Source organism: Natator depressus, chromosome 22 (genome assembly GCF_965152275.1).
Source record: "Natator depressus isolate rNatDep1 chromosome 22, rNatDep2.hap1, whole genome shotgun sequence".
In the NCBI taxonomy this organism is placed as follows: domain Eukaryota; kingdom Metazoa; phylum Chordata; order Testudines; family Cheloniidae; genus Natator; species Natator depressus.
The window spans coordinates 4,339,077-4,351,663 of record NC_134255.1 but is presented as its reverse complement, the minus strand read 5'-3'; the positions used below and the strand labels follow the sequence as shown (position 1 = coordinate 4,351,663).

The window sequence follows — 12,587 nt, the reverse complement described above, 5'->3', positions numbered from 1 at the left end:
GAAACGTAGGGGCTGTGATACTCAGCGGCGTGGCTGGAGCACGAAGGCTTAACGGTAGCCAGGCGGTTAAACGATAAGGCCTAGTGCGTGTCCTCTTGGGCCCCACCTGTATTATCTGTATGGCACCCAAATCCAGCCTGGCTTTGCCAATAGCAGAGCGATCCCAAGGCCGTTGCAGTCAGTCGGAGTCTTTCCACTCACTTCAGTGGGTTTTGGCCTAGGCCCTGAATGAGCAGCCCTTTGGACAGTCAGATGCAGATTGTGTCTGTCATTGCTATTGGCTTTCACGTGCTATACGGGTTTATCCAGAGCAGTAACTGCATGAGACACTTCCAAGGAAATCCCAGGATGTGAGTTGGTGTCTCAGCAGGCAGCGGAGGTTGGGATCTCTTACCCCTCTCTGTCAGTCCAGATTCAATACCCCAGCCTGGTGCTAGGGGACAATGGGGTCTTGGGGGTGCCCCCTCCCAGATGTAAAATACAATCAGGCTTGGCAGAATTCCATTTTCATTGTTTATCATTTTGATGGATAATGTCAATGTTTAACTTTAAGCATCTTTCTTCATTTCTGTCCATTTTAAATGTTCATAGCTGAGGAGAATTGTGAGAAGTCAGACGATAGAGGTCAGGCTAATTATTTAACGACAGTAGACGTTGAGATTCAAAAAGTTAAAGCTCTATGATCATTAAAACACAACTGGCAACGTCACATGCAAACATGCAAAGTAAATATCCTTAAATCCAGCTCAAATAGGTTCTCATGCAGCATGTTTCTTTCGTTGCCTGTCTGTACATTTCGAGTATTATTGATGGAAATATTTCTCCGTCGGTCTGTGTGCGTGCGGTGAACGATATGTTCACCAGCATTTACTGATAAAAGATTGAATCCTTCAAGTCTAAATACAACCAATGTCCTGACCACGTGTGAGCATTCAAGATTCTGTGGACCTTTATGTGTGTTAACCCTGATATCCGGACTCAGGAAATTAGAATCCCAGTTCCATCCCTGGTATCGTTCCTCTGGTTTTCACCACAGAAAGCATGGCCTATTCTGCTACCTAAAATCCCTCCGGCCATTTAAACTGGATACCAAATTCTTCACACCTTCCTCTCCTAAATTGTTACATAATGCAACAGCTGCTGTAGTCTTTGGGACAGATGCATTTCAGTGCTGAGAGAAGCATGCTGTTGTACCGGCTTTTGGGATCTTGTGACATGAAAAATGTCCTATAAAGTTCAGCTCTTCTTATTTATCAGAAGCCATGACTGGGGGTAGAGGAATTGATACTTTCTCTATGAGTGCTTGCAGTGTTGTTGTAGCCATGTTGGTCTCTAGTATGAGAGACAAGGTGGGTGAGGTAAAATCTTTTATTGGACCAGCTTCAGTTGGTGAAAGAGACAAGCTTACTAGCTACACAGAACTCAGGAGAGCTGAAGACGAGTTCCGTGCAGTTCCAACGCTTGTCTCTCTCTCTCCCCAACAGAAGTTGGTCCAATAAAAGATCTCACCTCACCCACCTTGTCTCTCTATGAGATCTGCCAGAATAAGACAGCTTGCTATTTTTTTATTCTACAGATGGGCAAAAAAAGGTCAAGTTATAAAGGAAGCATCGGGTGACTCCTATGAGACCATTGTGGACCACACCTTCTTCTTTGAGCCAGTATCCTGTGAGGTGACCAATGCTTTGGGCAGTACCAACATCAGCAGGACGGTGGATGTCTACTGTAAGTTCTTCTCTGCTTCTGCATCCTCAGGAACACAGACCAGCCCCAAAGGAACAGCTTAAAATCGGCTCCAAAGCACAACTCCACATTGGTTAATTTTGCAACCAGTTCTGGGACTTTCAAAGTTGCCTAAAAATAATGGGAACTGGAAATCCAAATCTGCTAGACGGCCTTGGCAATCGCAGCCTGGAGTCAGAGAAAACGGGGCTTCCTGGTGATTTAGCTGTTAAGGGTTTTGTTAACACTGCACTGAATTGTTAACCGTGCAGATTATTTTCTTACCTCTAAATTAATGGACCCAGTGGGTTCTGTTCCATGGGGTACAGGCAGAGGCCTCTTTCCTGGGGCTGTAGAATCAGGTTTCTAGTCCTGGCTTGTCAGAGAGATGTATTTATTGATCATGCTCAGAGAATTATAGCCCAATCAGCTTAACTTTGATACCTGGAAATCTACTTAGGCCATGCCTGCACTACTCATGTTGACAAAACTTATGTTGCTCAGGAGGTGTGAAAAAAACACACCCCTGAGCAAAACACACCCCTGAGCAACGTAGGTTTCGCTGGCATAAGCGGTAGTGTGCACAGTGCTAAGTCAGTGGGAGAGCGTCTCTGTGGGGATGGTTTAATCATGTTGACGGGAGAGCTTTCTCCCGCTGGCACGGAGCAGCTACACGAGAGATCTGGCAGCAGCGCAGCTGCATCAGTAAAGCTATGCCGCTTAAGGTCTCTCGTGTAGATGTAGCCTAAGAAAAACTATTAAGCATCCATTTGGAATCAGCTTGAGGGGTTTATAAGGAATAGCCAGCATGGATTTGTCAAGATCAAATCCTGCCGAACTAACCTAACTTCATTCTTTGACAGGGTTATTGGCCTAGTGAACAGCAGGGAAGCTGTGGTACAAAAGGCAAAAAAGGCTGATAGGGCGTATTAGCAGGAGTGTCGTATGTAAGACACAGGAGGTAATTGTCGTCCTCTGCTTGGCACTGGCGAGGCCTCAGCTGGAGTATTGGGTCACGCTCTGGGCCCCATGCTTTTCAGTAAGATGTGGATAAACTGGAGAGAGTCCAGAGGAGAGCAAGAAAACTGATCAAAGGTTTTGAAAACCTGACCTAGGAGGAAAGGTTAAAAAACGGGGCACGTTTCGTCAGAAGAAAAGATGACTGAGGGCGGGACTTGATAAGTCTTCAAGTCTGGGAAGGGCTGCTATAAAGAGGACGGGGATCAATTGTTCTTCGGGTCCGCTGAAGGGAGGAAAAGAAGTAAGGGGCGTAATGTGCAGCAAGGGAGATTTAGGTTAGAAACAAGGGAAAACTTTCTAATTATAACTGTAGGTAAGCTTTGGAACAGGCTTCCAAGGAAGGTTGTGGAATCCCCATCATTGGAGGTGTTTAAGAACAGGTTGCACAGGGCAGTCTAGGTTTACTTGGTCCTGTTTCTGCACAGGGGGCTGGACCTGGGGACCTTTTGAGATTCTTTTCAGCCCTACATTCCTATGAGTTTGTGAAAACAGAGCATGCTTCAGGGATGGGGGAGATGGAGGAAGCTCAGGGGTCTGCATCATCCTGATAGCCCCTTTGGCCCAGGAGCTTCTGATTGGTTGAACCTTTGGCCTGTCATTCATTAGGCTGGGGATAGTGCTGGTCAGTGGATCTGACTCTGTTTCTCCACACAGTCACCTTCTCTGCTTGTCTCCTATGCACAGTTGGTCCCAGGATGGCAACAGAACCGCAGTCCCTCCTTGTCGACCTGGGGTCAGATGCAGTGTTCAGCTGTGCTTGGACTGGGAACCCATCACTGACCATTGTCTGGATGAAGCGGGGCTCGGGCGTGGTAAGAATCTCAGTCACCCGGGTCTTGCTGCACTATGTTCTGAATCAGGGGTGAGCCCTGGAGGACCATGCTAGGCGAATGGACATGTCATTGGACTGGGATTCGGGAGAATTGGGTTCTGTGCCAGTCTCTGCCACTGACCTAGTGTGTGACCTTGGGCAAATCACATGCCTTCTGAGAGTCTATTTCCATCATAACCTCTTTGGGGGATGGACTGTCTCTTGCCAAGTGCAGGGGCTCCAGTGGAGATTGGTGCTTACTGTAAAACAAATGATAAACCACAATTCCATGGTGAGCAGCACCAAAATCAGGCAGAGTTATGGGAACTCAGCACCTAGAATAGCTTAGTTATGGCCCAGTCCTGCATGTTGTTTCCATTGACCTCAATGAGAGTGCAGGGTTCACAGGGTCAAACCGTCCTCTGGCTCCTGTATAACCACCCTGGTCCCCTGAAGAGTCCAGGAGACCCTGCCGTCTGTGGCTACGTAAGGAATTATCCCTTCGTGAAACAGGTGTCGTAGGCAAACATCCATCTCAGCTGTGGAGCAGAGATCCACAAACTTAGGACATCTGAAGTATATACCAGTGCCATCCATACTCAATTTTGAGTCCATCCAACAAAACCCTCAACTTTTGCCAGCGAAGTTCACCAGTTCCCCAAATGGCACAAGCCCTCTGCCAGTGTAGTTTTACCGACAAAACACCTGTGTAGATTCATTTGTATCTGTACTGATATAAGCAGCCCTCTAGGAACATGCCCATGATGCAACTGTCCCTACAGCAGTGACTGTTCTAGTTGAATAATACAATAATAAATGGTGGTGAATTGGGGGCTATCCTATTCTATATAGGTTCTTATACCGCCCTCATCACCAGAGTATCTGAGCTCCGGCTGTGCATTAACATTTGTCGCCATACGGTTCATTCCTTCTCTCATCACCTCCCCAGGGGGAGGATTGTGTGTGCCATGGGGTTTGTTATTTTGGTAGGGGTTTATTTACGTATTTGTTTGAATAAATGTCCATGCTGCTCTCTGGACCTGTGAGAATAAGGCAGGTCAGAGAAGTGCACCTTGCCCTTGCAGTGAAGGGTAATGAGGTTTGTGATGGTCCTTAGTTCCTATGGGACATCATGCCAGTCTCAGACCACCCCTCAAAAAGCTCTGTCTCCTGCACAGACGAGTTTTACCTTTATTGTAAAAAGTTCCTCTGTGACATGTGATTAGAATTGTTGACCACAGACTTCATGCTGGAGCTACAGACAATCTGAAATACACACTGGACCCAGGCCATTGAGCACCTTGAAGATAAGGACCAAGACCCTGAACTTGACTCGATATTGGACCTCCTGATCCTGCTCTTGTGCTTCACCAAACCTTCTGGCTGCTCTCCCAGCCCTTTCCATGTGAGAGTGCGTATGTGGGGTACATACGTATTCCTCTAGCCCACCTGGCTAAATTCCCAGCTATCTCCAGTGCTCTTCTGCTCCTCCTGGCCCTGCTTCAATGCTCCCTTGGCCACTGACATCTCACCATGCTGAGTCTCACCTCTGGCTGCTTTCCAACGAGTTCCTCTGGAGCAGTGTGAAGAGTGGGATGCATGCACTGCAAAACATAGGCAAAGCGTGGTGCAACCTGTGAAGCATGGGTTCTCCCTCACCGTCCTCCAAGTGGTCCTGAGGATTCCTCTGCTCAGTCCCTCCAGGGAAATCCCCATTTCCCCTCTGCCCTCCATTCTCCTGTCCCCACCCTTCTATAAGTCTATGAATCCTCCTCCTTGTGGGGGAGTAGCTAGTGCCATTTTAGGAGGAGGGCAGATGGATTGGGATGTCCCTTTGCAGTAACTCGGGTCGCTGCTGGACCATGACACCTTTCCCAGGTGCAGAGTCCACAAGTTTTTTTGTTGAAGAATTGCCACTTTTAGGTCTGTAATGGAGTGACCAGAGACATTGAAGTGTTCTCTGACTGGTTTTTGAATGTTATAATTCTTGACGTCTGATTTGCATCCATTTATTCTTTTACATAGAGACTGTCCAGTTTGGCCAATGTACATGGCAGAGGGCATTGCTGGCACATGAGGGCATATATCACATTGGTGGATGTGCAGGTGAACGAGCCTCTGATAGTGTGGCTGATGTGATCAGGCCCTGTGATGGTGTCCCCTGAATAGATATGTGGACACAGTTGGCAACTCTAAGAGCTGACTGTCGGCAGGGAGAGCAGAACAGGCACCGCATCTCTCTGGCCCATCTGGGGAGGTCCCGCCCAGCTACTGAGGAAAATTGTCTCCAGTCCCCTTTGGCAACCTGCCCACCCTGACAGATTCGGTTGTATAGGTGGGAAATAAACCATTGGCATGAGCTGCCTCCACAGGTAATTAGAAATACTTGACTCCAAAAGCCACTATTTGGTTTAGACTCATCACATTTCTAAATGCTGCAAGGGCTGGGATTTTGCTGACTGCCTGCATCAGCCCGCTTTGCTTCAGCACTTTTCCAGTTTTAATAAACCTGCTAATTGCACCGATGGAGCAGTAGGGCAGTGCGTCGAACGTTCCAGCTTTCAGCATGTTTCTGGGGAAGAGTCAAAGACAGCAGGCTGATGCAAACCCCAAGTTGCCAGGAAAGAGGATCTCAAAACAACAGCTTGCACGTAACTGATAGCACGTGATTCTGCTCTTCCTCTGACCCTGGGGTTTGGAATAGGGGGCTCATTGGCAGCCCCACTCTGCCCCCAAGATCTGAGAGTGTGGCCCTGTTTAGTTAGGGAGACAGTGCAAGCTAGTGATTAGAACAGGGCCTGAGAATCAAGGCTCCTGCGTTCTTTTCCAAGCTCTGCCATTGACATTATCTCACGGCGTCCCAGTTCCATGATTCGCAAAATAGGGGTAATAATCCCTCGCTATAGCATGCCATCAGGCTGAGTCAGTGTTTGGAAAGTGCTTTGAGATCCTTGGGTGAAAAGTTCTGTGACTGCATCTCGGCAAATGCATCAATGAACTCATTTGATTTCCCTCCTTCCTAGCTTCCAGAGTATTAAAGTGTCCCTGTGATGTGACGGAAAGGGGCACGTTCTAAGGTCATTAGCTTGGCCAGCAAAGCATGCACAACGCACGCTGGGGTCTGCTCTCTCCTCGGCACACTGGCCTCACTTTGCATTGTACAGATTGTACAGAGAATATAAAACATAATTACATCTACTTGTTTGCGCTCACATCATCAGGGGACTAGACCCCTCTCCACACATGTGGGACCTCCACTTCCCAAGAGTGCAGTTCATGCAGTAACATTTCCACCTCAAGCAGCAAACGTTTCTAGTCGAGTACTGAGAGTGCAGATTATCTGAACAGCTAATGCCTAGTGTGCTCATACGTGCTGCTCCTCCCAGCTCCGAGTCTGGGCAGGCACAGAGGTGTGGCGCTGCATGCTTTGTGCACGTGCCTTGCCACAGGCCAAGCACACGCTGGTTGCATGAAGTCCTCCGGCTGGCATGCCTTTGACACAGCTAAGCCATCTGTTATGTCTGGTGGCTCTCGTTGGCACTATGTTGCAGTCGGTGAGCCTACTGTTAGAAGGCCTGGCCCTTGGTTTGTTGGGGCTCACTGAGGCTGTACCTGCCAGCTGTCACCTGTGCTTGTTGGTCAGCCAATGACAAAACACTAGGATAGCAATGGATGAACAACAAGCCTCTGCTAGACTCGTGAAGTCATCCTTATGTGATGACACTCACGCTCAGGTCATTTGTGGAGTGGAACACAGGAGTGCAAGATCTAAAAGCATGAGCTGAAACACTAGTGTCTGAGTTGAGAAACAGTAGCAGACTAGTGGTCTGCTATCCATGGCCCAGCCAGTAGAGGGGGACAAGGAGCCACACACTGTTATCATGGGTTACATTTATATCAAGCTTTGAATAGTATTATGGCAAAATACCTGTAAGGCCAACTGCTTCAAGGCAACAGAGCTGACTTTACTCTCAAAGGGATGGGAGGTTGGCTGTTCACAGCCAAGGGCCTGCCATTCAGGAATGCACTTCGCTCTAATGCTCCCCAAAGTTCACGTGTGGCATCTTTCTATTCGACATTGCAGACCCGATTCCTTTGTCAATTTGTGTTTTGTAGGGATCACATAATATGGGTGGGTTGCAAAGACTTTCTGAGTCTCACGCTAATTTTTGGGTGATTAGCTCTTTGCAAATTTTCCTAGATTTAGTCATTCTGAAAATTAGTGGACCTGTTTCGGATTTCGAAACAGTGACCGTTTTGAATGATTAAATTTTAGGATAAAACGGGGAACAGATTAAACAGAATATGTGCATAACATCCCCCCCCCACCCCCCGTGTCTTCACCAACTCTAGAGCTAATGGAAAGTTTCAAATTTTGAAATTTCAAACTTCAAAAAAAAATCTAATTTTGAAAAATGGGAAGACATTTCCCACACCATTAAGAAATTGTATTATTTTTCTCTTTTTCTGGCAACTGGTTCTAGTTATCTTTTCTGTGCAGGACCCAAGCCTTTGGGCTTGAAAACTTTTAAAAAATAACATTCTTTTTAGAATTATTCTTTGAATGAACCAATGACTAGTCTCTTTGCTGGGAGGCAGTAACAGAGTCTGTATATGTATATATGCTGGATATGGCCCAGTCACGAGAGTGGGACAGAGAGTTACATTATATTAGCTTTAGTGCTGATCCCAAATGTTTCAACAAAACATTTGTTCATTGAAAAATGCCAGCACTTTGAAACCAAAACTGTTTGTGAAACAGGGTCAATTTCAATGAATCTCCTGACAAAACATTTTTGGACAAAGAGTTTCAAAATTGTCAAAACATTTTGTTTTGACATTTTCTAAAGAAAAAATTCAAGTCTGGAAATGACTTTTTATTTCAAAATTTAAGCTAATTAGACTGAAAAAAGTTGGGGGGGGAAGGTGTTAATCGAAAGACAATATTTTGAAATGATCTAAACAAAACATTTTGATTGACTTGATCTGAAGAAAAATTCAGTTCTTTGGTTCATGAAAAGTTTTGAGACTTCAACTTTTTGTCCTGATTTGGGATAAGAACAAATTTTGAACTCTCAAAAATATACATAGGATGGGAAAGCCATTTCCCACCCAGCTCTAATGAACAGGATTACATTTATAGCAAACCTGTAGCATTGGCGCTGAAACCCTGAGCACTGAACTGTAAATGTTTCTCTGGTTTTTCAGAACACATTAACGTTTCTGGACAAATTTGCATTGCCCTTCTTTAAAACATGCCTTTCCTCTCTTTCAGGTCCTGAGCAACGAGAACACTTTAACATTAAAAGGTGTCCGCCAGGAGGATGCGGGGAAATACGTCTGCCGAGCAGTGGTTCCACGGGTGGGCGCCGGCGAACGGGAGGTGTCTCTGACTGTCAATGGTACCTGTCATCTCTTTATCATTATTCTGTCGGAAAGTGATGATAGCCTCGCTGTTTTGTCCCTGTTAAATTAATAGCTCATGGTGGGCAGGTTTGGTCTGTCCACTTGGACAGTCACTCTGAGGGCAAATGCCACCCTCAGATACACCTGCAAGGTTCCTAACCAGACATATTACAATTGCTCCACTTCCATAGGACACTGTGTTGGTTGTACCTCAGAGGGACAAATCGATTCATGGCATTGTGAAAACATTGTTGAGTTCTTGTCTAGGGATGGGCTGACCCAGTGTAGGTAAGATAAACGTCCAGGCTGGAAGTTTGCCCCGAGCACAAACTATATTTTTCCTGAAGATTGAAACAATATGATTCACTTTTTTTCTGTGAATCTTCACCCCCTCATGCTACCTAGTTTGGAAATGCAGCCTGTTTAAGCACATAAAAACGGCCATACTGGGTCAGACCAATGCTCCATCTAGCCCAGTATTATTTCTCCACTAGTGGCCAGTACCAGAGCTTCAGGGGGAGTTTACAGAACAGGCCAGTTGAACTGATCCACCCGTCTTCCTCTTCTGGCATTCAGAGATTTAGGATCACCTGAGCGAGGGGTTGTATCCCTGACCATCTTGGCGAATAGCCATTGATGGGCCTATCCTCTATGAACGTATCTAGTTCTTTTTTGAACCGAGTTCTACTTTGGCCATCACACCATCCCATGGCAATGAGTTCCACCAGTTAATTGTGTGTTATGTGAAAAAAATGCTTCCTCTTGTTTGCTGCCTATTAATTTCATCGCGTGACCCCTGCGTTTGGTTTTGTGGGGCAGGGTAGATAACACTTCCCTATTCACTGTTTCCACACCAGTCATGATTTTATAGACTGTTCTCATATTTCGCCTTCATCATCTCTTTTCTAGCCTGAATCGCCCTAATCTTTTCAGTCTCTCCTCATGCGGAAGTCGTTCCACACTCTTCATCGGCTTTGTTACCCTTCTCTGAATGGTCTCCAGTTCCACTCTCTCCTTTTTGAGATGGAGCGACTGGAACTGGATACAGTATTCAAGGTGTGGGTGCACCATGGATTTATATAGTGGCATTGTGATATTTTCTGTCTTATTTCCTATTCCTTTCGTAATAATTCCTAAACATTCTGCTAGCCTTTTTGACCACTGCTGTGCATTGAGCTGAAGTTTTCAGAGAACTATCCATGGTAACTCCAAGATCTCATTCTAGAGTGGTAACGGCTAATTTAGTTGTTTATGGGGTGGGTGTTCCTGGCACAAACCCGTGCAGGAGGGTAGAGAATATCACACAAAAAACCTAGTTCTGTTTCCAGCCCAGAGAAGTTGGGATCAGCCAATGATGCTTAGCCAATCACTGAACTTTCAAAACACACAACAGCTATCCTGGGAATTCAGTGCTGGTGAAAGGTGCTGACTTGAGATGTGGAGACCTGAAATCAAATGGTATTTGGGCATCTAACCCACTTAGGCTTTTTTGAGAATCCCAGTCTGTATTTATCCTTCAAACTGAAGGAACACAGGATTCCCCCACCCCATTATACTGTCAAGGCACCTCAACCTGCCCTCACTCGAGGAGTGGAAGAACTCAGACTCCATGGCCTTTCGGAGCCTTCCAGCAATGGTTCTTACAGTGTGGACACTAGCATCTAAGCTGGATCCTTTAAATGCATTTCCCATAGGCCACCAAACTGCTATCAGATGGCAACAGCTTTCTGTCGCTACCATTTAGGAATGGGTTTCAGCCAGTGGCCTGGGAGTGAAAGGCACCTATCCCATTGGCAATAATACTGATGATGATAATGGGGTGAGATTGAATTAATTTAGCCTCTCTAAAATAACTGGAGATCCTTGGGTAAAAGTCTCTTCCAAACTGCAAAATATACTTTTAGCTAAAAGAGGTTTATGTATCTGTTAGCTGTGGGAGGTTATTTTTTTTTCTATCTACGTTACTTATCTGGTCCCCATCACCAAGATATCTGAGCACCTCGCAATCTTTAATGTATTTATCCTCACTGTGAGGATAACTGTTATCCTGGGCGGTAGGGCAGTGCAATCTCTATTGTAATCTGTATTGTAAGTGGGAAACTTAAACACTGAGGCTCAGATCCTCAAAGGTATTTAGGCGCCATAGTAATCAGTGAGGCTTCTGGGCCGAAATGGCTTGCCCATGGTCAAATAGGAAAAAGTGGCTGAGTCATGGCCTGCAGAGCAGGGAATCGAACCTGGATCCCTGTCTAGACCATTCTCTGGCTCTTCTTCACTTTTCCTCACCCCAAAGTACTTGGGGGATACCTAGAGTTGCAAGGGAGACTCAGGTAACTACCAAATCAGGCCCCGAAAGTAAAATAGACAGGGGAACGCCTACTTTGTAAATCCCTCCAGGGCTTAGGCGTGCCATAGGGACTGAGCTGTTGGACGGTGCCAGGACTTTGGTGGCTCTGCTCAAACCGAGGCACCTCCGGGACTTTACCATTGGAAACTGCAGCACCACGGGTGCCTCCAGGGTTAGGAGTCAGCTGAGCAGGATTTTTGTGAATGCCAGTGGTGCCTAAAGTGGTAGTTAGGCACCCACGCCCCCCTTGTGAATCTAGCCCTTGATGTAACTGACGACAGTCCCGAAGAGAACGTAATAATCCCTAGCTCTTATACAGCCCTTTGTAACTCATATGTCTCAAAGTGCTTTACAAAGGAAAGGTAAGTCTCAGCAGCATTTCATAGATGGAGAAACTGAGGCACATGGAGAGGCCGTGACTTGGCCAAGGTCACCCCACAAATCCATGACAAGCTGGGTCTTCTGACTCCCAGCTTCATGCCCCGTCCACTGAACTATGCTGCATGGAGGATCAGTGCTGGGTTAACTGGGAACTATGTAAAGAGAGTGTGAAATTTGCATAGTCTGTCACCTGTCTGGCAAAACAACAGGCTTCAGGCCCAATTCACTGTCATGAGGAAAATAGAGCTAGAGGGGAAGCAGCACACGCAGCAGCAGAGTTTAATTTGCAATGCAGATAATGCTAAGAAGAAAACTGCAGGGCAAGACTGCAGGCCCGCGGAAAGCCAACCACTCCCTTGACTTCCGCCCCTGCCCACAGGCTCTCGCACGCTCCATTCCATTTGGCGACTGGATTTTAATTACAATTAAAATCGCTTGAAGGACACAAAGCAGCAAATTAAAAAACGGCAAAGAACCTGCTCGCCTCCTGCCACCAGTCACATACACCCCCAGAATTCAGATCAAGTGAGTAATGTACCAAAGCCATGTGTGTGGGGAGCGGGATGGGAAATGCTTCCCCCATATCCTCTGGAGCTGAAAAAAGCTTTGATTTTTACATTGCAGTGCTGTCAGGGGAGCAAATAAAGTTGGTGCCACTCAGGAATTATCCCACCTCAGCTTCTTGACTTTGCAGACCTGCTGGGACTCGATTCCCTACGCGCTCCTTAGCATACGCACACAAAATTAGGGGTGTACGTAGCAGCAAATCGGCTATGTTTTACCTCTTTGTGAGCTGGTGTCAAGGTTCCTTCCCCACTCTGAACTCTAGGGTACAGATGTGGGGATCTGCATGAAAGACCCCCTAAGCTTATTCTTACCAGCTTAGGTTAAAAACTTCTT

General features: G+C 46.4%; 1 protein-coding gene across 3 annotated transcripts in view; it reads left to right on the top strand.

The window, feature by feature from the left end:
• KIRREL3 (kirre like nephrin family adhesion molecule 3) overlaps nt 1–12,587 on the top strand; it is a 738,745-nt gene that overhangs the window by 651,166 nt on the left and 74,992 nt on the right. For all 3 annotated transcript variants that reach the window (XM_074936864.1, XM_074936865.1, XM_074936866.1), the window contains exons 8-10: nt 1,577–1,725; nt 3,427–3,554; nt 8,829–8,955. In XM_074936864.1, coding sequence (XP_074792965.1) covers nt 1,577–1,725; nt 3,427–3,554; nt 8,829–8,955 — 404 coding nt within the window. The remainder of the gene's footprint in view (nt 1–1,576; nt 1,726–3,426; nt 3,555–8,828; nt 8,956–12,587) is intronic.